General features: G+C 42.8%; 1 protein-coding gene across 5 annotated transcripts in view; it reads left to right on the top strand.

The window, feature by feature from the left end:
• Nucleotides 1-8,431: 8,431 nt before the first annotated feature.
• The window catches only part of LOC143286930 (Na(+)/H(+) exchange regulatory cofactor NHE-RF2-like), a 91,180-nt gene continuing 74,914 nt past the window's right edge, over nt 8,432-24,697 (top strand). The window contains exon 1 of one of the 5 annotated variants that reach the window (XM_076594886.1): nt 8,432-9,091. In XM_076594886.1, the coding sequence (XP_076451001.1) occupies nt 8,713-9,091 (379 nt within the window). In that variant the 5' untranslated portion in view covers nt 8,432-8,712. Of the gene's footprint in view, nt 9,092-19,598; nt 20,000-24,697 lie in introns of those variants that run through there. The other 4 variants (XM_076594888.1, XM_076594887.1, XM_076594889.1 and 1 more) reach the window with 4 other exon arrangements.

The following is a 24,697-nucleotide window of genomic DNA, read 5'->3' as shown; positions in this document are numbered from 1 at the left end:
ACATAAAAGATTGCCTTTTTCCCAACAGAGCCTGTCAATGTTTTGTTGTTAGCTGCATGTATATTATGTGTCTGTTATGTGTCAGTTTATATCACAGATTGACGTAATTTTACAGTTGGGCCAACAGCAAAGTGAGAGCTGTTTTATCAATGGTTTCTTCATTGTAATGGGAAATCATTTACAGCTTAGTCTTTTGTCAAGGACTATGACTCTCAAACTTGGAGGGAAATTGCACTGGCTCTTAGTGCTGCAGCCTTGGCGGCTAGTTGGCCTTTCGGAACCATCCCATCGCCGACTGTCCTAAAACCCTCTAGGCCAAGAGAGTGGGGATGTAACCTGGGCAAGACACTCTCTACTATAATCAAATCCTAACCCAGATAGTCGGGACAGCAGTTAGCTCCTCTGCTGTTCTGATTGTCACAGTCGAACACGACTGACGATCATAATTATATGTAATATTATGTGTACATAGCATGGGAATTTTGTCCTTGTGTCCGTCTTCCTGTTGTTGACAAATCAGATCGTTTTAAGTTCGAGTTAACTGCTGAAGGTTATCGATCATAGGACAGTCGGTCGCCAAAAAGGTTGTCCCCCATTTAATGTGACATCGGACTTGAAAAAGCTTGTCCCAAAATGTCCGTTTTCCGAACTCATTCTGTGACCACTTGAAAATAAGCCAGTGCCATTCGTGATGTCACTGGTGCTCTGGTGAAGGGAGTAGGGGGAAAGGGGAGGAGAGATAGTCAGGTTCCTCTCTGTCCCTTCGCAGTGTATCATCTTGTTATTATATTCCGAGCACTCTTCCAGTACCCCATCAGTTTGTTTCCCGTAACTTTGTTTATCCACATTTTGCCAACTACAGTTCACAGCGAGGAGACAGTCCTATAGTGCCTTTCAGTGATGGAAACGAAGCATCTCCATTTGCCTTTTCTTTTCTGTTCTTTTTTCTTTTTAATTGAAAACCGGTGCCTGGATGTAAGTCATTTTTCAATTTGGTGTTTGATTAATGCAAATCATTCATTTGTCTGGTATCAGTAACCCCCTCATTCCGGGCACACCACCTCATCGTCATAGACTGCCCTCTCCACTTTCCTCATAACAGTGAGGCTAAGGGGATAAAGAATTAAACAGTAAAGAGAAGTAACTCTCACTATTTAAAAGAAGCTCAACAACAAGCCAATTTTTTTTTCTCAAGGCCTGACTAAGCGCTTTGGGTTACGCTGCTGGTCAGGCATCTGCTTGGCAGATGTGGTGTAGCGTATATTATGGATTTGACCGAACGCAGTGACGCCTCCTTGAGCTACTGATACTGATACTGCTTATGCCGCCAATTCTGCTGGCACACTGGAAAGTATAGGAACAAACGCAGACACTTCAAAAAAAAAAAAAAAGAGTAAGTTCCGTACGTGTCCGTATACCCATCATTTGACATCGCAGCAATGACTGGAGAAGTGTATCATTTTCCTCCTCGTCTCTTCTTCTTCCTCCTCTGGTTCCACCTCCCCCTCTTTTCCCCCCTCTTCCTTCTTTCTGTTCTTCAGTTTAAGGCATGCTTTTGAAAACAGCTTAACTTCAATCATTAATTAACCAAGGTACTGTATCACTGTATCTGTGGGTGTTGGGGGTGGGAAGGGAAGAGAGCGGCGAGGGGTGCATGTGCGTGCGTGCGTGTGTGTGCATTCGTGCGTGTTTGTGGGGGAGATTTCTGTCCACCTTGTCGTCTATGGTGACTGTATGGAATGTATTCGCATTCAAAACATATGATGGTTCTTTTCCACCGATGATTCCCTTTGCCAAAATACACAGGGGTGACTCATAATCCCTTTTGCGCGTCCAGTCTGCTTGTCTGACTGATATTTATCTAGTTGCCTTTGGCTATTTATTCAGTGTCTTGAACTGTACAAATTATAGGCTGTTGATGTTGTTGGGTTTGTGTGTGTGTATTTGCTTAAGTGTGTGTGTGTGTGCGCGCGCGCGCGCGTGTGTGTGTTCAAACCCAAGCGCACTGCCATAGACGGATGACACTTCCCACATTAACTAGTCATTTGTTTTTAGATATCACTGTTGAATAAATTATTTTGTCTCACTCTGTATGTGCCTGAACGCTATGCGATGGCTGTAAAAGGGTATGTTTCTGTCTTGCACTATGAATGATTGTATAATTTATGTAATAATTGCTTTTCATGGAAAAAAAAATGTTGGTGAATTGTATTTTGCTGCTTTGTTGTTAAGTTTAAATGGACACACCGCTTTTTTTTATGGAAGTATTTAATTGCTGGGGAATGTTTGGTTGGTTGGTTTGTTGGTCAGTCAACAGGATTCCAGACCTCCAGCTGTAGGCTTGTGTAAGATACATTAAACAAATTAATTAAAAAAGGGAAGGTGGGGGCGTGCGGGAAAGGATTGTTTGTGACCGGTTTGGTCAGTATGTGAATAGTTCAGGCAATTTATGTAAGAAAAATATTTGGACGTGCACCTACTCGTTGTGTTCGCGGAGACAGAGAGGAAGAGGAGGGTGGGGGGGACCCAGTGAAGAAGTGTGTATGTGTGTGTGTCGCGCGCGTGTACGTGCGTGCGTGCGTGTGCTGAGTATATTCTACACAGGCCAGTATTTGGCTGTGTGGCGTGGACACTTGCTCTGTCATTTCATTATCTTTGCTAATTTCTACCAGTATGCACTTATTGTGCTGGTCACATGTATGCCTAAGTATTAAGTTTGTGAATTCTGAAGATGATGCTTTTGAAATGAAATTTTGCCTAACAAATGTAATGTTTAAAGAGACTGATAAAAAAAACAAAAACAGGATGAAACCACTCTGTGACTAAATGGTATTTATGATGTACACACAAAACATTGCACAGATGATAGACCGTACTATAAAACAATGTAGGTTCCTAGATTATTCTGTGACAAAAGAAATTAGACCGTGTGTGTGTGTGTGTGTGTGTGTTGTTTAGTGTGGTGTGTGTACAGTTACAATTTAACATTAGTGATACACAAGGAATCACCAAGGTACTGTCAGCGTTGCTGCTGTGTCACCAGCCAAAGGCGACCCTTCTTGCTGGCGGGCTTTGGAAGGAGGGGATGGGGGGGTCTTTCTTTTCTTCTTCGGCGTTCCCAGGCCATGTTCAGACTGTCAGTCAGAGTAAATTACGAAGTCCGCAGTCCGCTGGAGCTCTGTCGCCGTTCCACACAACTTGTCCTGGAGCGCTGGGGGACTGGATCAGATCTGGCGCTTCAGCTCTTTGTGTAGAGGACAGTCTTGCAGGGCATGGGCTGGAGTCTGAGGAGCGGTGTCACACGGGCATTGGTCAGTGTGGGGAATTTTCTGTTTGTAGAGATGGGAGAGGAGCTTGCAGTGGCCTGTGTGCAGTTTGAGAATGATTTGCTGACCTTGACCCAGTTCATGGATGCTGTCCTCCTCTGGTCCCAGATGTAGCCGTTCTCGCCAGCTGTACTGAAGTGGCTACGGAGAATGGCGTGGGGGATATCACATACAACTATAATTATGATATAGGCCTTTGTGTTGGTGATATTAAGTTGTGATTGTTTGATACCGGAAACACAATAAATGACTGCTTTTTGTTTCCAGAATACGACAGTGAATCATATGTAATGCTTCGCGAGTTGTACCACCAGCCTTAGCAAAATAAACAGAGCACGTTACACACGTACATGGCCAGTAATCAGTTACAAGCAAGCCAGCCAAACTGTCCGAAGAACAAAATTGACATTTTATTTGTATTCTAAAAATCAAACAACAAACTTCTTTTTGATTCATTTGTAGAAAGAAAAAAAAAGGAAAAAACAATAACGGAGAATGTAGGATACACAGATGAGGAAATGTACAGCAGATGAACAGAGCTAGATAATAAATTTTGTGGTAGACAAATGGTGAAAGATTGAACGCAGATAATTCATGAGTCAGATTTAACAGATTTGAATTTATGACAGGCGACCATAGATCGTGACACGGATTTAAAAGAGATTATTAAGGGGAAGATGAACAGTTATAATTCGTGGCAGATACAACAGATATTATTTATATAGTTCGTGACAGCTAATTCAACAAAGATAGTTCATGGGCAGAGAACCATAATCCAAAAACCAGAGGGTGGATATACAAGACAAAAACTCGGTACAAGCTGACGAAGATGACAGCAAGTGCTCAAGCTGTCAGAACGATGTGACCCTTTGATGACGTGTGTGCCCCAAGCAATTGCGGCAAAAGGGAAAGGGTCCGGTTTTGTTGCTTTGTACCTCAGTAACGCATGTACTGTTCAAAGGAAGTTGCGGACGACTACATTCAATTTTCCCTGTTCTTGAGAGAGAGAGAGAGAGAGAGAGAGAGAATCATTAATGCGACTGAACGATATATCACCATTCATGATCCTTTTAGTCTTTCCATCATATACTTTGAATTGTGATTTTTTATTTTTGAAGACAGTAAAAAATATTAAAAAAATAAAAAACTTGAACGTGGTCCTGAACTTTTTTGGACAGTGTATACGGTGACTACTTTGATGGCTGTATGGGTGTGTCAGTCTCGTGTCTGCTTTAATATTCGGTCATTAATATTGTTTGTTTCGTTCTGCTTTGTCCCTTCCCCATCCCCCTACCCCTCTTTACACCCCACTCCCCTTTTCCCCTTCCAGAAATTGTTTTACTTAGTTGTTTATGTACAGATACACAAATACGTAACGTTTTGACCACTGGATGTTGAAGAAATCTTCTGGCTGTGTGGGGAGTGTTACAGATTGTATATGTTACTCGTGAACCTGCGTTGCCATTTGTGAAAGTATGATGATGATGATGATGATGATGATGGCGGGACACTGACTCTGTTTTTGTTTGTTTTGTTTTTCTGTTCAGTTGTTTATTTTGGTGTTTTTTCTTCAGTTTCGGTTTTCATTCAGCGTGTGTCAAGCTGTGGTGTCTGGAAATAAACATTGCTGCATTTTGTAACGCCGCCTGTTTCAAGGTGTGTCCCCATGTTCCGTATGGCCGAGACTGAGAGAACGAGTGTGTGTGTGTGTGTGTGTGTGAATTTGTCGGACTCCAGTTTGCCGGTACTGGCATTAGTCCTCAAATACCGCAGCAAGGGACTGGAAACTTCTCTCTCCACTCACATTATAAAACACACACACACACACACACACACACACGCTGTTCTTCTTGTTCTTTTTTCTTTCTTCCCCCCTGAAACATTTTCACACTGGCACTAACGAACACAAACTCAGTCACACTCTCACAAGTACTTCTTTTATTTCCCTCCTCCAAACCACTTAAAAGAACATGAACAAGGAAAAACTTTACACGCAAATGTGGTAATTTTGGCGTTTAAAAGAAGAAAGGGGAGGGGAGAGAAAAAAAAAAAAAGTCAACAAGAGAACAAGCAGCGTCACTGGCGTGATCGGGAAGACAAGGGAGGATACCCTGGCTCCAACAAATCAAGTGGAAAAAAAAACGTTGTGTCCCTTGAACATTGCTGGTTTCCTTCATAATAATATTTCTTTCAGCAGCCGCGCGCGGGCATTAGAAAAAGGATGCGTGCGTGATGACGCGTGTATGCAAAATTGATTGATTACTTGTGTGTGTCCGTGTGTGTGTGTGTGTGTGTGTGTGTGTGTGTGTGTGTGTGCCGCTATGATGTGAGTGGACTGAGAGAGAAGTTTCCCAATCTGCGGCATTTGAGGACGAATGCCAGTACCGGCAAACTGGAGTCTGACTAATTCACTCACACACACACCTACACCCACACACAGATATATATATATATATATATATATAGAGAGAGAGAGAGAGAGAGAGAGAGAGAGAGAGAGATAGATATATATATATATATCTTAGGAACTGAGGCCGGCCGGGGGATGACTGTGTGCATATCAGTGAATAACTTGATCTCACAGACCGACCGACAGAAACAGAGAGGGATGCGAGTGTGTGTGGAGGGTAGGTTGGGGGGTGGGGGGGGGGGGGGTCACTGTACGTGCGTGTGTATCTGTGTGCCGTGTGTTAGTGTGTGAAGAATCTTATAGACACACATATACCTACAACCCCCCGGCCACGCCCCCCCCCCCCTCTCTCTTTCAGTCAGTGAAGTAATGTTGCTTTTTTTGTTCCCGATCGTGCCACGCGCAACGCTGAGCTATCTCCCCCCCCCCCCCCCCCCCCCTCCCCCTTTTGTTCTGCACCAACGCACACGGATCCAGGCAAGTGGCTGCCGCTCCGTAATTTCACAACTGCCTTTTTTTTTCTTTTTTCTTTTTTAATACTGACTGCTCAGTGACTGGTTTATATAGTTTATTTATAACCCAGTGGTTTGATTCCGTTCAGCACTGACTTGGAAAACGTTTGTGTGGCTAACGCTGAATAAAAACTATCGTTAACACAAACACTGATGATGTTGAACGGCGGCGACATTCTAAACTGGGCCACGTTCGTTGTTGGCATACACGCCGCATAGTGAAACCGCTTCCCAAGACTGACTAAGTCATATCAGTGATATATATCCAATGAGGTGAACATCAGTGACACTGAACCGCTTACTGATCGGTGATACTAACAACTCATAATTCCCGTTTCGTTTCAGTAAATCTACAACTGAAACAAAAATAACTTTTTCAGTTGTAATAGATAAATATTTCAAACTGATCGAACTTCTACGCTACCATATAATATCTTCTTTTTTTTCTTTCTTTTTTTTTACCCACTTCTACAAACTGATCGAAAATCTACGCTACTGAGCCTACATCATATTTTTGCTGTTCACCGTCCCATATACTAATTAAGTTAGTGCGTCAGTTAGTGTGTGTGTGTGTGTGTGTGTGTGTGTGTGTGTGTGTGTGCCAGTGTGTGTGTGTGTGTGTGTGTGTGTGTGTGTGTGAGTGTGTGTGTAGTGTCACTCAGTGATGTGTGTCACTCAGTGTGTGTGTGTGAGTCAGTGTGTCACGCTGGTGTGTGTGTGTGTGTGTGTGACGTGTGTGCCGGTGTGTGTGTGTGTGTGTGTGTGTGTGTGTGTGTGTGTCAGTGTGTGTGTGTCACTGTATGTGTCTGTCACTGTATGTGTGTGTGTGCGTCACCCACCGCGTGTGTCACGTGTGTGCCAGTGTATGTGTGCCAGTGTGTGTGTGTCACGGTGACCGTGCGGTGTGTGTGTGTGTGTGTGTGTGTGTGTGTGTGTGTGTGTGTGTGTCAGTGTGCCGTCGGTGTGTGTCGGTGTGTGTGTCAGTGTGTGTGTTCCGCCCGAGCGCCGCGCGTGTGTGTGAACTGAGGCCCGGTATACAATGATGTCAGTGCATGATGTATTCAGCCCGGTGCGGCAGTACACTCACAGACAGGCTGACATATGTTGCGGGCGTGTTATCAACCCCGGCTTCATGTCACTGAGGTGTAAAAAATTAACGATGCGAATTAAATCATCTGTTTCATGATCACTGACTGACGAATCCATCGATGGCCTGAAACTGGTTTCTCGATCTCAGGCTGACTTGCACCGGCAGCGCACTGACTGACACCGAGAATGAGCGCCGCACTGACCCGCATAGTTGTACATAAATCGGACGGTGTGTCTTCGAAATATACGGCTGCACAAGACAGAGTTTAACTGCAATTGAATCTACATCAAAACTTGGATAAAATAACCAAATAAACTGACTTGAGTCGAAGGCTACTGAAAATGGGTCAACGGTAAAATCTGCCTCGATCTGTAAGCCTATACCTACTGACGTACCGTACCTGACAATATGTCGCTTCAGCTATAGCTGACGAAAATTACCATAAAAATAGGTAGTTAATATATAAAAACAGGATCTGAACTAGTAAGCAATGTCAGCCTACTACGTCCACCCTCGCCCCCCCCCCTCCCACCCCCCATCCCCCTCCCCTTTCCAACTTAAGAAGAAGAAAAAAGTCACATTTAAGCGATGACCCAAATTGCTGTACTCGACCTCAGTTTTACCTCGAGTTACATTTTCATGGATTGTGAGACCCAAAAACGGAAAAAAAGCACGATGGTGGCACGTTAGTTTTGTGACTGAATCCGCATCAAACTGAGTAAAAATGACGTTCAAAATAACAGTCCAAATCTACTGAAAATGGCTGATTACAAGTTCACATTTATATATACAAACCAGTGGTAATATCATTTCATACACTGTGCACAAAAAACTGCCGGTAATATAGGTTCCTGAATTTAGGATGCTAAAGGACAAAAAATAAATGAATAAAGAAATAACGTTAGAATAATAAGATAAAATGCATTGGAAGATGCAAACGTTTACCACAGCTGAACGGTACTTGCAAACGTTACCCATGCTTCAGTTGCTTCTGACAGCTGAACCAAATCTTGTGTCGCGTGCTTCGCTTTGGGGAGAAAAATAAAGCTGTCAGCGGGCCTAGCGCATACTCCTCTCCTACGTTTGTCAGGGTGTTGTCTCCAGTCTTATGTGTACTTTGTCTATCAGCTTATTCACCTTTCAATTGACAAATTTACCTGTCACTTTTCATATTTTGTCGTCTGCACGACATTCTCACGAAGTTATCGGCCCCCGGAACTCTGAAGTGCGAAAACTATTGGTCAGGGCTTGTCACATGACTTGCAGACAACGACGCCATTTTCACGACACTTCCCGAAAGTAAAGGCTACCCGTGACGACAGGTGGGCAGGGCAAACTTGCTGCAGGCACAACTGACATTAGCAACTCAGCAACATGGGTGACGGAGGATACTGCCCCGATTTGGTGCCTAGGCTCTGTCACATCGTTAGGTGGCCGGATTTCAATGGCTATGGTTTTAATCTGCACGCTGAGAAAGGTAAAGCGGGTCAGTTCATTGGAAAAGTTGACGAAGGGTCGCCAGCAGAAGCAGCTGGCCTGAAAGCTGGAGATCGTATTGTAGAGGTGAATGGTACCAATATCGGAAACGAAAACCACCAACAAGTTGTCGGGAGGATCAAAGCAGGGGGTGATGAGACTCGGCTCCTTGTTGTTGATCCAGAAACCGATCAACATTACAAGGAGGAGAAGAAAGTTGTTCGCGGCGATCTGCCTGAAGTGAAATTCCTGACCGCGGCTCGGGACGAGGATAATGGTGAGTCAAAGTGCTTCCTTAAAATGTAGATCATGTTTATTTTCATCATCACAAACCCTTGCATCGTTACATCCCACTATTACCATGTTTGAAAACCAAAAAACAAGTTGTAACGTGTCAAACATCTCATGTGGTTGAGGGCACGTTTGCATGGACCAGTACTATTGATTTGTTTACGTTCGGTGTTAAGAGTAGTTGTGCTTTCGCTTCCTGCTCATGTTTTCGCGGATTATAACAGTGTGAAGAATGGTCCAGGAAGGCAGGGTGGCATTGTGCCAGGTAATCCTCCAACAGTTCTCGGCCACTATACCGACCCCCCCGCCCTCCACCCCACCCCTCACAATGGCACAACACTTTGCAACATGTATGACTGTAGAAGTGTATGTGGAGGGGTGGGGCCTGAGAATACATGTGTCAGTGGAGGGTGGGGCTTTGGCGCTGTGTCTGTGAGACTACAAGTCATGTATATATGCTTATATTTTATGCTTTTTGTATCTGGTGTGTGTGTGTGTGTGTGTGTGCACATTTGCTAAATGCAGTCAGTTTTTATTTATTTTGTTTTATTCCAATTATTTGCCCACAGTCCATGTATCTTTTTATTTTTATTCTATTTTAATTCAGTTCATTTTACCTGTTTACTTTGGCCTTTTTCTTTCTTTCTTTCTTTCTTCTCTTTCTTTTTTTTTTTTTTTTTTTTTTCCATTTCATTTTCATGTTTTATATTCTCCTGCAGCATTTACGATTTAGTAGGCTGTCAAAGTCTGACCAACATATTGGGTCTATAATCGTATAAGCATCGGTCAGGTATTTGCACCCCAAGCCCCTACTTAAAAACAGTTATGTGATGTAGCATCTATCAGTGCATCAGTTCATATGCTTTGTGCCTCCTTAAAACTGAAACTTTACAACTGGGTACAGAATTTACAAAGTAGTTATTGGTGTAATCATAGTGATACTAGCTGTTTGTGCAATACTGAATGGAAGCCTTTCATCCCCCTGCCACCAACCCCTTTTTATTTGTTTTATTTTGAACTTGGTAAATTGAATTAAGTATTTGTAAGCAGAAAGTTTCCATGTTAATGTTCATGAAAATAGTACCTTGGTTCAGATTGTTCTGCATTTTGTTCTGGACTGAATTAACTTGTACAGTATAATACAGTATAGAACTGTACTATTGTGTGTACACTGTACTGTACTGTACTGTACTGTCAGTAGTGCACTGTACTATTTTGCTGTGAACTGAGCTATTCTTTGCAATGCACTCTACAGTTGTGCACTGTGCTGTGCTGTACTTTTGTGGTGTACTGAACTGTGCTGTACTGTTGTGCAGTGTACTCTTGCGCACAGAATTGGTGCTGTACTGTAGTGCACTGTGCCGTAGTGCACTTGACTGTGCTATACTCTACTACAGTAGAAAGAGTGATACATTCCTTTGGGTTGAACCGTACAGTACTGTACTCCACTATACTAGATGCTGTGTTTCATGGTAGTGGTGGTCTGTGCTATGATGTTCAGTGTTGTGCTGTTCTCTGGTGTGCTGTGTTGTATTGATTCTCTCTCTCTGTGATATATCTGTCTGTCTGTCTGTATGTATGTATGTATGTTTGTGTGTGTGTGTGTGTGTGTGTCAGAGAGATAGATAGAGAGAAAGATTGATAAACCGTAAGGTACAATTGTTGGCTGTATGTTGACAAGTTCTTGTCACAACACTTTCTTCGTATGCAATAGAAACTGAGGCTCTCACTTGTTCAGGATCTCTATAGATCTACATATGTATAGAATGTCACCACTGTCAAGCACTGCTGTGATTTACTTTATCACCGCCACCCTGCTTCTCTTCTTATCTCCCCCATTTCACCTGAATGTGGGGTCCTGCATCCATGTCTATGGTGGTCTGAAGTGACACACACACACAGTCCTCAGCTAACTGCTACCAAGCTGTTGGCCTGAAATATGTGCCTGCAGATTTGTCTGACTAAAAATTAATCAGCATGCTGTACAGATCAGTTTCATGTAAATTTTTACTAGTTACTTAGGAAATTTATCTGTTATGTTTCACAACTATCACACACTTGACTAAATAGTATTGTTCATGAATACAACAGAGTTTTTGGTTTACAGTGCTTCTATTTTTCTGTGAGGACAGGAAATTAGCGATAGATTTGTGTACATGTATTATAGTGTTTTTACATTATACACATGTAAAGTTTGAATAATACATTTCATCTTCAGACATACTTAGTCCTTATAATTCATTCAGGTTTAGCAGGTGAAATGGTCTATTCGTTGCCCTCACCAGAGAGTCCTCAGAAACTGTTCAGTAGTATATACATACGATATATGTGTGTTTTGTGTTGAAAAGGAGCACATGTTATACGTGTTGAATTGAATAAGGAGCATGTGTGTTGTGTTGGAAAGTTGGAAAGGAACCTGTGTGTTCCACTGGAAAGGAGCTGGGACAGAGCAAGTTGGGACTTCTCCCTGTCAGTAACAGTTTATGTGGAAATGTAATGTGAGTGTGGTGACTGATTCACCTGCCGGTTTTATGTCAGGACCCCCCTCCTCCCCAACCCCCCCCCCCCTCCCACCACCGCACCCCTTCCCAACCCCAACCCCACCCGAGCCCCCCACACCCTCAACTCTGTCTCTCTCTGTCTGTCTCTGTGGTCTGCAGGGCAGGGAAATCAGAGCAGCAGTAGGTCAGGTCAGTCAGTGAAGTGTGGCCATAGGCACTTACTCCACTTGTTTTTTTTGTTGTTTTTTCCCCACCCCTGTTTCCCTGGGTCTGTTGAACTGACACTGGTCTTCTGTTGTGTGCGATCAGTCAGTGTTTTCTCCCAGTCTCCATTTTGAAATAGAGTTCTTTTATTTTCTTCCCCTTCTTCCTTTTGCCTCTCTGCAGAGTGGTAAGAGGAATGTTGTTCTTAGGAATTAATTTGTAATAGTGAAAGCATGGTGACTGACACAGTTTGAAAGTGAAGTGTTGTCAGTCGAAACAGCATAATTTACAGTGACTGTTGTTGCATGATTATATGAGGTGATGAGGGAATGATTGAATAGGGAGAGACTGAAGAGGTGAAAGTGCATGTCTGTAGATAGATAGAGAGTTTATATTATGTAATAATGTAATATATATATATATCATATAGACAGATGTTGAGATAGATAGATAGATATGCACACATAATGAGCTAATGTGTGCTTCATGTCTGTGTATTCACAACTGAAAAATTCCCCAGCATAACTTTTCAGTTCTCTTCCTATAGCTCAATAAAGTCTGGAATGTTTTGAACAAAACTTTCCCAGACTGAGCTGAAGGACAGGCACAGTAAGCAGGACACCTTGAAAGTAACTGACATTAAATTTATAACAGAAAGGGAGAGGTAGCTATACTAGTTCTATCCATGGGAGCGGGCAGACAGAAAGAGTTATGACTGAAATGATAAGCCATGCATGTGCCTGTCCCGGAGAGACCGGGGAGCATTGATAAAAAGAATGTAGCACTTGGTGAGAGTTTACTACTGTTGGTTCAGAAGGTTCAGAGCCCCCACTCAATACTGGTAGACGGAATGTGGGAGCTGCTCTCTACTGTAGTCACACAGACACACACATGCGCACGCGCGCACGCACGCACGCACTAACGCACGCACGCGCACACACACACACACACACACACACACACACACACATGCAATAACACAGTGATGCATGTTAGTATGTCTGAACAGAATGCTATGTTAGAAAATAAGAAATATTTTAATTCTTATGCAATTTTGTTTTTAGTGCAGTTGATATTTAATGTCAGTGTGTGTGTGTCTGTAAGGGAGGGACATTTATCTATCTGTATGTGTGTGTGTGGGGGGGGGGGGAAGGGTCTATAAAATGCATTTTGTTTTAATCTGAGCCTTATTTATTTCATAGCTTTTATAATCTTTAGTGTGCTTTTGCATTCATATGAACACTCTGGATGTTTTCCATTGTTGGATAGCGGTTGTTATGTTTTTTAAGGCATGTTTATAGTCAACTATGACGTAAGGCGCTTTGAGCAGCATTGGTGCTGGATATAGCGCCATAGAAAAACTATACTATAATTGTTATTATGATTATTATTATTATTATTACAAGCGCACACACACTCATACACACATGAAGCGTGCGTGCACTCACTCGCTCTCTCTCTCTCACACACACACACACACACACACCTGAGAAAAACCCTTTTGGTTCTGAACAGACTATTGACGTTGAAAGGTCATTCAAAGGCTGCCAGATCAACAAAACTGGTTGATGTATGTAAACACATAAAGTTATAGCTGACATTAATGTGTGTCATCTTCAGATCATGAGAGAATGGGATACTAGGAGAGTAGAAGAAGAGTTTGTGGTTCAATGGTTGTGCATGAAGATATAAAAGAAAATACTGTCCGTCTGAAAATACCTAACAGAACAGGAGAAATCACTCAAGATTGGTATGAACATATTAATATATATACATATATATATATATGTATGTATGTATGTGTATGTGTGTATGTATGTATATACACACACACAAACATACAAGGATGTGTGCGCACACACGCGCGCACACACACACACACACACACACAGGACTAATGGGTATCACTGCACAATTGCAGTCATTGTAAAAGCACCAATAGAATTATGGAACATTTGACATTCAGCTGCTATTTTCTCTGGTCTGAAATGTCAGTTGTCAGTGTTTATGATTAATGGTGGCAACTAGAATAAAAAAAAATCTATCTGAAGTTCAACTTTACAGAAAATGTACTACGGATAATCAGCACCACACGTCTGTGAAGAGATGCTTTTTACATCTCAGACTAGGCAGTATCATGCATGTAACAGGAGACAAAAAGGCCCAGAAAATTGTGTCGAAACTATGAGAACGAGAGCACGGGGGGGGGGAGTGGAAGTTGCAGTTTGAAGCTAGCTGGTGCACAGTTACTCAGTATCAGTGTATGGTGGCACTGCACCGTCGCGGTGCGCTCTGCATGGGAAGAGCAGCCCGAATTTCACACAGAGAAATCTACTGTGACAAAAAGTAAAAGAAGTATAAGTGATACACTGTTGTTGTTTTTCCCAGTCTGTAGTGCATTGACAGTGTGGCCCATCCGCCTTCTGTCCTCAGCCATTGTGTGGGCTGTTGTGACCCCTCATCATCATTCTGCAGCACACCCAGCACACAGGAAGAGCAGGGTGGAGCAGATAGAAGAGGTGGGGTTGAGTGGGGGTGTGGGGGTGTGTGGAAAGTGGAGCTGTTTATTATAATTCTGTGGATGGATTGGAACACTATACACAGCACCACTTTGCGTCTGTGTAAATGAAAATATTCAGTTAATATTATGAAGGGGAAAAAAAAACAACTTTGGTGGGAGTTAAACTGTAACATATATATGTTTATAGAAACTCTCTCTTTCTCTGTCTCTCTCTGTCTCTGTCTCTCTCTCTCTATATTTTTTTTTTTCATTAAGATATTAATTTTGTCTCCCCGTCTATCTATTCTATCCTTTTTTTTTTTTCTTTTTTCTTTAGAGAGAGATAGAGATCATGCTTGACATCTTACCCAGTGGATACCCCTGTAACTGACCTTGAGGATTGAACTATTAATATTCAAAGCTGGTGGCATTGAAAGCCATTTTAAAATTGGTTTGCATGCAGTACATAATTCAGTGGAACTGAAAGCCAAAGTACTCTGTGTGTGTATTTGTAACCGGCTGGCAGGGCCTTTGAGCCTCTCTGCAACTGGCAACTGCCCCCATTTATCTGTCCCTCTTCCTTCCAACCCCCCCCCCCCCCCCAAACCTTCACACCCACCCACTCTTCATCTCCTCCTATTGCTGTCGTTGATGCAGTTTACAGCTTAGCCAGTCGCTTGTCAATTTTACAGCTAAAACCAGGCTTGAAGTGAACAGACATGCAAATTCAGTGTTTGATAGCTTAATGATAATATTGTGCATATTTGCGTACACAGTGGGTGACATTTGACACAACATTTTACACCACACGCTGATAGTTTGACACAAACACCAGTCCTTTGAAGGAAGTTATTTTTAATGGAGCTTATCAATTTTTCACATACATGATTGTTTGTTGTTGTTGTCATTTTCAGTTTCAAGGCTCAAGAATTAAAGCTTTGTGGCCAGAAATATGTGCTGATGTGCTTGATACACCAAAAACTGTTAGCATTCTGTACATATTTTGTACAATGTATAATAGTCGTGCCCCGACTATGACTATCAGAACAGCAGATGAGGCAGTCGCTGTCTTCACGCGATGGGCGAGAATTTCAAAATAGTTGTACAATAGTCATGCATTGAATACTTGAGAAGTATTTTTTATACAGATATATATATTCATTTCTTTTTACTATCCATCTGTGCCATTGGCCTGTTTTGGTACACACACACACACACACACACACACACACACACACACAAGTGGCACAGACTGAAGGTAAAAAGAAATGAGAAAATTAAGATGGCTCAAAGTTTGTCAGAAAATAGTCCTGGATTCCTTTGGTATTGCTTATAAACAATTAAAATGATTATTATATATAATGCTATTTGCTTATTTCATTTATTTATTCAGTTAGTTTAAATTTCATGGCAAGGCTGTCCAGATTGTAACCAACGAACCTGAAACCCCAAGAAGAGAAAACACTGATCTATATCAGATCATAGGCCAGTTCAGTCAAGAATTGAAGGAAAACATCATGCAGTTATATGAACAGTCTCCACTGTGAGGATTGTGTGTATATATTATCAACAGCCTGGTTTCTTCAGTCTTAGTTGTTGTTTTTTGTTGTTGTTGTTGTTTTGGGGTTGGTGGTTGTTGTTGCTGTTTGGGGGTGGGGGGGGGGGTGGTTAGTTTTTTTTAATAATCTTTTGACTGATAGGAAATGGAAAACCATTTTATTACCCACATAATAACCTTTCATCATTTCATGGCTGTCTTTACTCATCTCACCTGGGGGGTCGGGGGGGGGGGGGGGGGTCCGGGAGGGGGGCTGTGGACAGCAATGCCCCCCTACCCTCACACGCACACCACTTTCCCCCTCCCCCATCCCCAAAAGAGGGAGGGTATGGGAGGGGGTAACGGGGAGTGGAAGAAGAGATGGAAAGATTGCAATAAAATTGTTCAGGTTCGTTACTTCGAAGCGTGGCCAGCCTTGGCTGTGGGGCAGAGGAGCTGTCTCGTCGAGACGCGTGCCTGGGCCACTGAGAGAGAGAGAGAGAGAGATACAACTGTATAATTATGTCTATGGCCTGGGCCAGTCACACACTGGCTCCACCTGCTGTTATCTACACAGGGATCGCGACCCCAGAGGGCCTTCGCCCCCCATTCCCTCCAGCAGTAGCCCTTTTTTCCGTGAGAGAGAGAGAGAGGGGTCGTGGTTGTTGTCATGCTACTCGCGTCTTGATTATCGCTTTCCCCACCACCACCTCGTGCGCCTTTCTCTCCTCTTCTTCAGTCCAACAACCATCCGTCTCCATGACGGCAGATTTGTCTGTCCCCACTCCCGGCCCACTTCGGTGTTCTTCCCAACCTGCAGTCCAGCGTTTTATCAGGGATTTGCCATACTGAAGATCTTTCAGTATGGATCTCGGCTTGGGAATTTCTACATTGATCAGATTTTTAACTCTCTCTCTCTCTCTTTCGCTCTCTCTCTCTCTCTCTCTCTCTTTCGCTCTCTCTCTCTCTTTCTCTGTCTCTCTCTCTCTTTCTCTCTCTGTCTGTCTCTCTCTCTCTCTCTCTCTCTCTCTCTCTCTCTCTCTCTCTATCTATCTATCTATCTATCTATCTATCTATCTATTTATCTATCTCCCCTTCGAGGGCTGCATGAAAAAAAGCATTAGTTTGCATATTGTATAACCCTCAGAAAATACAATTTATTCAAATTTATTTATTCAAATTCTCTCTCTCTCTCTCTCTCTCTCTCTCTCTCTGTGTGTGTGTGTGTGTGTCTCTCTCTCTGTCTCTCTATCTCTGTGTGTGTGTGTGTGTGATCCGTTGTCCTTACCCCCTCCCCGCCATTATTTACTTTTTACTAATTTATTTATGTATTGGTTGTATATAGGCCTGTGGCCCAAATACGATTAAACCATCAGAATCTGAATCTCTCTCTCTCTCTCTCTCTCTCTCTCTCTCTCTCTCTCTCTCGCTTGCTTGCTCGTTCGCCTCTCCGTCTGTCTCCACTCTGCTGTTTCATTCTTTTAGTCTCTGTCTGTTTCTCTGTCTGGTCTGTCTGTTTCTGCCTGTCTGTCTGAATCTGTCTCTCCCTGTCCCCCCCCCCCTCTCTCTCTCTCTCTCTCTCTCTCTCTCAAGCAGCAACCCGTCCCAGCTGCACACATTGAAATAAACGTTAATCACGTGATGAGTTCATATCATGAAGCTCTGTCTCTCTGTCTCTGTTTGACTCTGTTTCTGTCTGTCTGTCTTTACCACCCTCTATCCACCGCTATCTCTATCTCCCTTTTAACTTATACATTTTGCACTGCAGTTAAGCCATGACCATCAAAGAGGAAGCGGAATGAATTAACATGCCGCCGAATAAAAGGTGGTTGTGTATGGCTTGAAGATGGCAAAAAGAAAGGAAATAAAAAAAAGTTTTTTTCACCTTGGGCGAAAAGTTTCCCAAGATCTGTCTGGAAGATGAAGTGCCATGGTTTCATCCCCCCCAGGCATGCTTTGAACTGTTGCTTTGTGTGTGTGTGTGTGTGTGTGTGTGTGTGTGTGTGCACGTGTGTGTGTCTGTCAAGAGCCTATACGTGTCTTCTTGTCGTCAGTGTTTCACTTGCGCGCATCAAGGAAAGGTGTGGTGGTGTGATCAAGAGTAACAATCCAACGTTCTGTGGTTTGTTGAAAAGAGAAGCACTACAACAAACCACTCTCACAGCGCAAAGTTTACTGTTGCTGGTGGTAGTAGTGGCTGCATGTATTGATGCAGGTGTTGTCGGTGTCAGCTGCAAGTGTTGTGCTTTCTTAAACATCGGGAGGTTTCTGCGGTTACGCAGTATACAACAAACATAGAGAAAGTTCGCATTTGTTCTTTTTGTTTGTTTGTTTAAATGATTGTTTGAACCATCTTTGTTGAGGGAAGTCGTTTGTGAATTTTTAGTAAGTTAGAAACGTTTTCGGGAAATCGATTGTGAATTCGTTAAGTAAAAAGAAACGGTTTCGTTATTCTCCTAAAATGATGAAACTATTTTGATGTACTTCTGTAAACCAAAAGGGTCTGCGAGTTCAAACTTGATAAAAAGTCGGTGAAGACCAATAAGTACAATTTGTTCAAGGGCGGAAGATAAACAAGGTGCTTTTTTTCTTCTTCCTTTTTCTTTTTAATATATCACATGTAAATTGTTTGAACTGGATATTGTTCATTTATTGGGAAGATAAATTTTCCATCGCAGAAACGGTTGTTTTTTTCCTCCTTGTGTCTGGCAGTCATTTAAGTGATCTGATGCCTACTTTTTTTTCTTTTTTTATTTCTTTTTTCTTTTCAAGCATAAAAGTATTTGGTATTGTTTCTCTTCAAAGGGTATCGTTTCACTTGAAAGTGAATTGTTAACCGTAAGCGATATATATATATATATATATATATATATATTTGTACTGGGTCACGCTGTTTAATGATCAGTCATTCTGTTAAATGATTGTTTTAACACTGTGTGTCTCCCCACAATGAACATCTCACCAGTTCCAAAATAGTCGCAGAGCCACAAAGGTTAACTCGCTCAATCGTCAGGCAGTTCCGTTGCAGATGACCTGGACGTTTCCAACAACAACAAAAACCACACAGTCCACGGCCTCCGAATCAGCTTCACATTGCAGTCAGTTGAAAGATCTAAATTCCGAAAATTCGTGACAACTTGCAGCGCAGGGTTGAGCAAGCGATCTTAATTAAGAGCGCTTTACAAAAGATCTTGGCGGTGCTGAGTTTGCAAAGCTTTTAACTTAAGAATTTTCATAAGCGTATGAAATTCGTGTAGACGAAGGAAACTTATGAACGCAAGGAAAACTTTCGCGCTGTTAGGTTTGCCCATGAAAGCCAGCCCGGTTTTCACCACAACGCCATCACAAGACAGTCAGTGTTGGAAGTCCCTAGTGGTAGTGTTGAGTGAGGAAGTAACGAGTTTCGGTGACAGGGGAAAAAAACCCAAACAAACAGTAATCTGTAACATGGATGGATGGACGCCGAAGGGATGAGGGGAATGTTTGCTAGCTTGTGTGTGTGTGTGTGTGTGTGTGTGTGTGTCCACATGCAGGTGAGTCAGTGAATGAGTTGCAACGCAAGGTATGCCGAGAGGAAGGGCCAGAGGGGAACGGGGTTAGGTAGGACAGAGGGGGTCGTCGGAGGGGGTGGGGGTGGGGTCTTTGTATGTTTTGGGGATCGCCCTGACGAGCCTCAGTCTGCCTGCAGAAGCTGAAGCAACGAGCCAGCAGTGGACAAGCAGTCAGTCCTTTGCATGTGTGTGCAGCAGTTTTCGGGGTTGTTTTTTCCAGGTTGACTTCACTTGCTGGTGTTTTATTTGTTGCTGCTTGGACGGTGACAGTTCTGTGTGCATTGTCTACTGCGATAACAAAGCATTAAAAACAGAATAGAATAACAGAAAAGTGGTTTGCTGCGATAACAAAGCATTAAAAATAAAATAACAGATAACCGAGGAATACCGATTACTCGGAGGTCTGTTTGTAGAATTTGTTTTTGAGTGACAGAATCGACAATACCAGTTTCTCCGCTTTGGTGTGTGTGTGTGTGTGTGGACAGTCTGAGAAAAATCTGCAGTGCAGTGGTGTGAGACTTTATACCGCTTCCTTATTGATAGACTCGAACTTGGGGACAAGCTACATTGTGATTGGACCCGACAAACATCAACACTATGGGTAAGTTTACTTCTTTAGCTCATCAGTAACATAGATTATTTATTAATCTATTAATTTAAATAATCTATCTCAAGACACAAAGCGCTTCCGTCGGTGGGACATCAGACGTAGAGTTTTAAATCGTTTTTATTGTGCAGTTGATCAGTTGATATGAGAAAGCTAATGTATTGAATACGTATTTAAACCAAAAAAAAAATTCAGATACATTTGTTTTAGTCAGTGAGTCAGTACAATAGTATAAGCTGTGACTAATGTCTTCTCAGTGTTCTAGTAAACTATTCAGTTAACTGTATATTTACACTGGTGAAAACACATAACTGTTGTTCTGGCTCTGCGGGGACCTCATACCTTGAAAATAAATGATTAGTACCCACCCCACACCGATGGTCTTGCGGGATGTCTCCATTTCAATAATAATAATAATAATAATGGATACTTATATAGCACACTATCCAGAAATCTGCTCTAGGTGCTTTACAAAAACGCTTTTGTTAACATAATACATCATATCTATGTTACATACACACACCAAAATGTGACTACACACACACACACACACACACACACACACACACACACACACGCTGCATACATACATTTTAACATACATGTGTATCTAACAGCTACCCTAACACATACGCACACATAGGCAGGCACAAACTTACATAAACACACGCACACACAATACACATTCATATACATACATGTAGTTATGTACACATACATATGTATACACACATAGTCAAGCACAGCTAACGCAAAGGCGCATCCCACCCACTTTTTTTTTTTTTTCTCTCTCTCTCTCTCGCTCTCTCCTCCAGTCGGCTCTTTTTGGGGAGGACATCGTTGATGGTTACATTAAGTGTTCTGTTTGGAATGAAGACTGTACGTTCTCCTTTACGGATCTTTGTGGTGTGTCCTTTGTTTTCAGCCATATGACTTTTAGTTTCATTGTTCGTGTACACGATTTGTCGCGCTTGCGCGCGCGCGCGTATGTCCTTGTTTATTTGTGTGTGTATGCTTCTGTCATACAGACAGAATGCTTGCACACACACACACACACTCATACGAAAGCGCGCGCGCACGCACACACACACACACACACACACACACACACACACACACACACACACACACCCGTGACAAATACCGACAGGTTGCCTTGACAGATAACATCACATCCGACACTTTCTTGGGTTTCATCGAGTTATCAATTGAATTTTTTTTTTTTTTAAGTGTGATAATGGAGCAATAATTTCTAACGGGTCAGGTTGACCTCATAGACTGGTTGCAGCCTGCCGAGAGGTAGGTGTCAATAGGCGGGTTGCACGTGCTTCGCCGGCATGACTGAACGAAGTGGTGGCAGAAGCGACGGAGGCTATAGCCTCCTCCCATACATCTCACCTGTCGCTCTCCTGTGCCTGTAGCCCGGCTTTCCTACCGCCCCCTCCCAGACCCACCATCACCCCTTCCCCACCTCCTTCCCCCATTGATCTGGCCCATCAGCAGCACCTCTGCTCCCCTTCACAGCGCCTGTCACGTAGATACATGAAGATGGCAGAATGGTTAAGACGCTTATAAAATTTAGCTGCCAACACAGTGTCGCCGTGAGGGTCTGGGTTCGGCTCCCGGTTTCGCCCTGGGGTGAGGGGGTTGGGGAGGGGGGGGGGGGATATGACAGATCCCGAGCGGTCATCTTGAGGCAGAACTAGAATGACTCCATCCCATGTCCCACTTGTCCACAAATAATATACTGTTTTGTGTGTTCTAGTGAATGTGATAAAACTGTAATGTTAAGTGTAGGAAGACTTACCAGGGCGAGAGCTGGAGTCCACCCGGGCCAATTCCCCACTGGAAACATTTTTAGCCTTCCCCCCAATGACTCCATGAAGGTAATTTTGGGTGGGGTCGTTCTTGGGCATCACACCGGGTAGAATGAAACGAGAGAGAGAGAGAGAGGATAGGGGAGACACCTCTTTGGATCGACCACCCCATATATTTGTTCGCAGGACTCTTTGAGAGCTAGAAAGCTAGGGTGTGCGTCAGTCCTGCTCTCTCTAAGTGTATGTCTTGCCCAATACCTGTTCAAAAAGGGTGTGTCGGATCTATTACTTTGCAAGGGTCTTGCATACAACGTGATGGAAGCTTCTTTAGTTTTGTTTTTCTTGTATTTGTTTGATTAATCCAAAACGTGTCAACAATATGCGGCTTCTATTCCCGATTTGTCACCGTCAGCGGACAGATAATTGATTGCAGGAAGCCAAGGAGGGCGGGAATGACGCAGTATTGATTCCGTGCATGGATAATGTTTGGGTTTTTGTTTTTTCACACCCAGAAATGACAGCGCAGTTCCTGCTAGGAAAACAAGATGATGATCTCATAAAGGTGATTAAGAACTTTTCTTTATAAAAAAAAAGATAACATAATTTAAAAAAAAAGAAAAAGAAAGAAAGAAAAAGAAAAGGAAATAAAAGAGAGAAAAGAACATGCGAGTTACCGTTTATTTACGTTGATAGCCGTGGTTAAAAGTAAAACAGTGTGCAGACATTGACCTGTTTTTTTGGTATCCATTTGGTACTTTCACGGTAGTCCCGGAGTTTTGAAACGCTGCAATAGGAAACCCTTTACACTTCGGTACAACAGTTTTAGATAGCTGGAGACCTAAGTACAGTTTAGTCGTCGTCAAATGATCGATAGCGGGGTTATTTCTGACACAAAACGTTTTACTGGGCCTGTAAACGACGCTCCGATAGCATCAAGAAGCCGCCCCCCAAAAGACGAAAGGGTAATTAGCCGTTTGCCATGTGTGTCAATTGGTTCTTTTATTTCTGGGACGGAGAGTTCACCTACCATCGGAAAGGTGTGTCGTGTGATGTGAACGCCCGTGACGTTAGTCACAGAGACGCTTTTATCGGCTGCAGTTTATTCACGGTGTGTTGAATTAATGGAGAACGGAGGCGGTGTGGTTGTTATTTTTGGAGTGGTGGTTATGTAGTTTGGATTTTTTCTAGTTGCTCTGGTGGCATCCACATTGATACCCCATCCCGTCAGCTGTAGCGTTCGGGGTCTCTTTTGCTGGAAATGCTTTCGTATGTTGTAATCGATCATTCGATAAGGGACACGCTTGTGGCCATTATTTTTGCATGGTAAGGGTTTCGTTTGGAGCAAATTTCACCCGATCGTACAGGTTTCGTTTTAATAAATTTTCTGGCGGAAAGGGACTCGTTCTTAGCAATTTTCCTGGTGGTAAAGGACCCGTTTTTAGCGGTTTCCTTGGTGTTGAAGGGCTTGTTTTAGCATTTTTCCTGGCAGTAAAAGACTCGTTCCTTTAGCAGTTTTTCTGATAGTAAAGGACTTATTTTTAGCACCTTTCATGGTAGAAAAGGACTCGATTTTTTATGGTTTATTTTAGCAGTTTTCCTGGTAGTAAAGAATTCGCTTTAAACAGTTTTCCTGGTGATAAAGGACTCGGGGTTTTTTGTCATTTTCCCGATGGTAATTTTTTTTTTTTTGTTTTTTTTTTGTTGTTGTTGTTGTTGTTGCAGTCTTTCTCATGATAAACGACCCAGTGTAAGACTAAAAGACATCTTTCATAATATATGTATTTCTTTTAGTCATTGCTGTTTCCTTGTACAGGATCCATTTTTTTAAGAGGCTTCCACATTGATCAAGGTCCCGCTTATAGTAGTCTTCCTTGTTGAGTAGCTGTCTTCCGTTTTGATAAAAGACGTGATCGACACGTGGCCCTCTTCCATGTTGATAAAGGACAAGACCTATATGTAGCAGTCTTCCATTTTGTTAGAGGACAGGGCCGATATGTAGCAATCTTCCATGTACGTAAAAGACATGATCCACGTGTAGCAATCTTCTGTGTTGATAAAGGACAAGGCATGTATTTAGCAGTGCATGATCCACGTGTAGCAATTAATCTTCTATGTTGATAAAGGACAAGACCTGTATTTAGCAGTCTTCCATTTTGTTAGAGGACAGGGCCGATATGTAGCAATCTTCCATGTACGTAAAAGACATGATCCACGTGTAGCAATCTTCTGTGTTGATAAAGGACATGACAAGGCATGTATTTAGCAGTGCATGATCCACGCGTAGCAATTAATCTTCTATGTTGATAAAGGACAAGACCTGTATTTAGCTGTGTTTCCATGTTGATAAAGGACGAGGCCAGTATGTGTAGCGGTCTTATCTGTTGACAATGGACAAGGAACATAATTATGTGACAGTCTTCCATGTTGTTTGAGGGAGGCCGTTTCTGGTTCACAGCAGTATTGAAGTCTTGATTATGAATGGACGATCTTTCTCTCTCCCTCTCTCTCTCCCTCCCTCCCCCCCCCCCCCTCTCTCCCTCCCCCTCCCTCTCTCTCTCTCTCTCTCTCTCTCTCTCTCTCTGTTTGTACGGGTTGATGGAAAGGGGAAGTGGGGTGGGGGAACATTATCAGACCCCAAGATCCCAGTGACATTTCGGGACTCCCCAGCAAAGCATCGTTGAATGAATGGAGGGGGAATGTTTTGTTATTATTGACTCTTTCTTCTGCCTGTCTTGAGTTATCAAAAGGAAAGCCGAGCGAAGCAGCGGGATGTATTGACTCTTCTGCTGTCCGATTTGGTAATAAAGCGGAGACTGTGGGCTAATTAATTACTGGTTGAGGGGAAAAAAAATCAACTCGATCGTTGATGCTAACG

Source organism: Babylonia areolata, chromosome 10, assembly GCF_041734735.1.
Source record: "Babylonia areolata isolate BAREFJ2019XMU chromosome 10, ASM4173473v1, whole genome shotgun sequence".
Lineage (NCBI taxonomy): Eukaryota > Metazoa > Mollusca > Gastropoda > Neogastropoda > Buccinidae > Babylonia > Babylonia areolata.
Note: the sequence above shows the minus strand (reverse complement) of the source record. Positions and strands in the feature narration are given on the sequence as shown.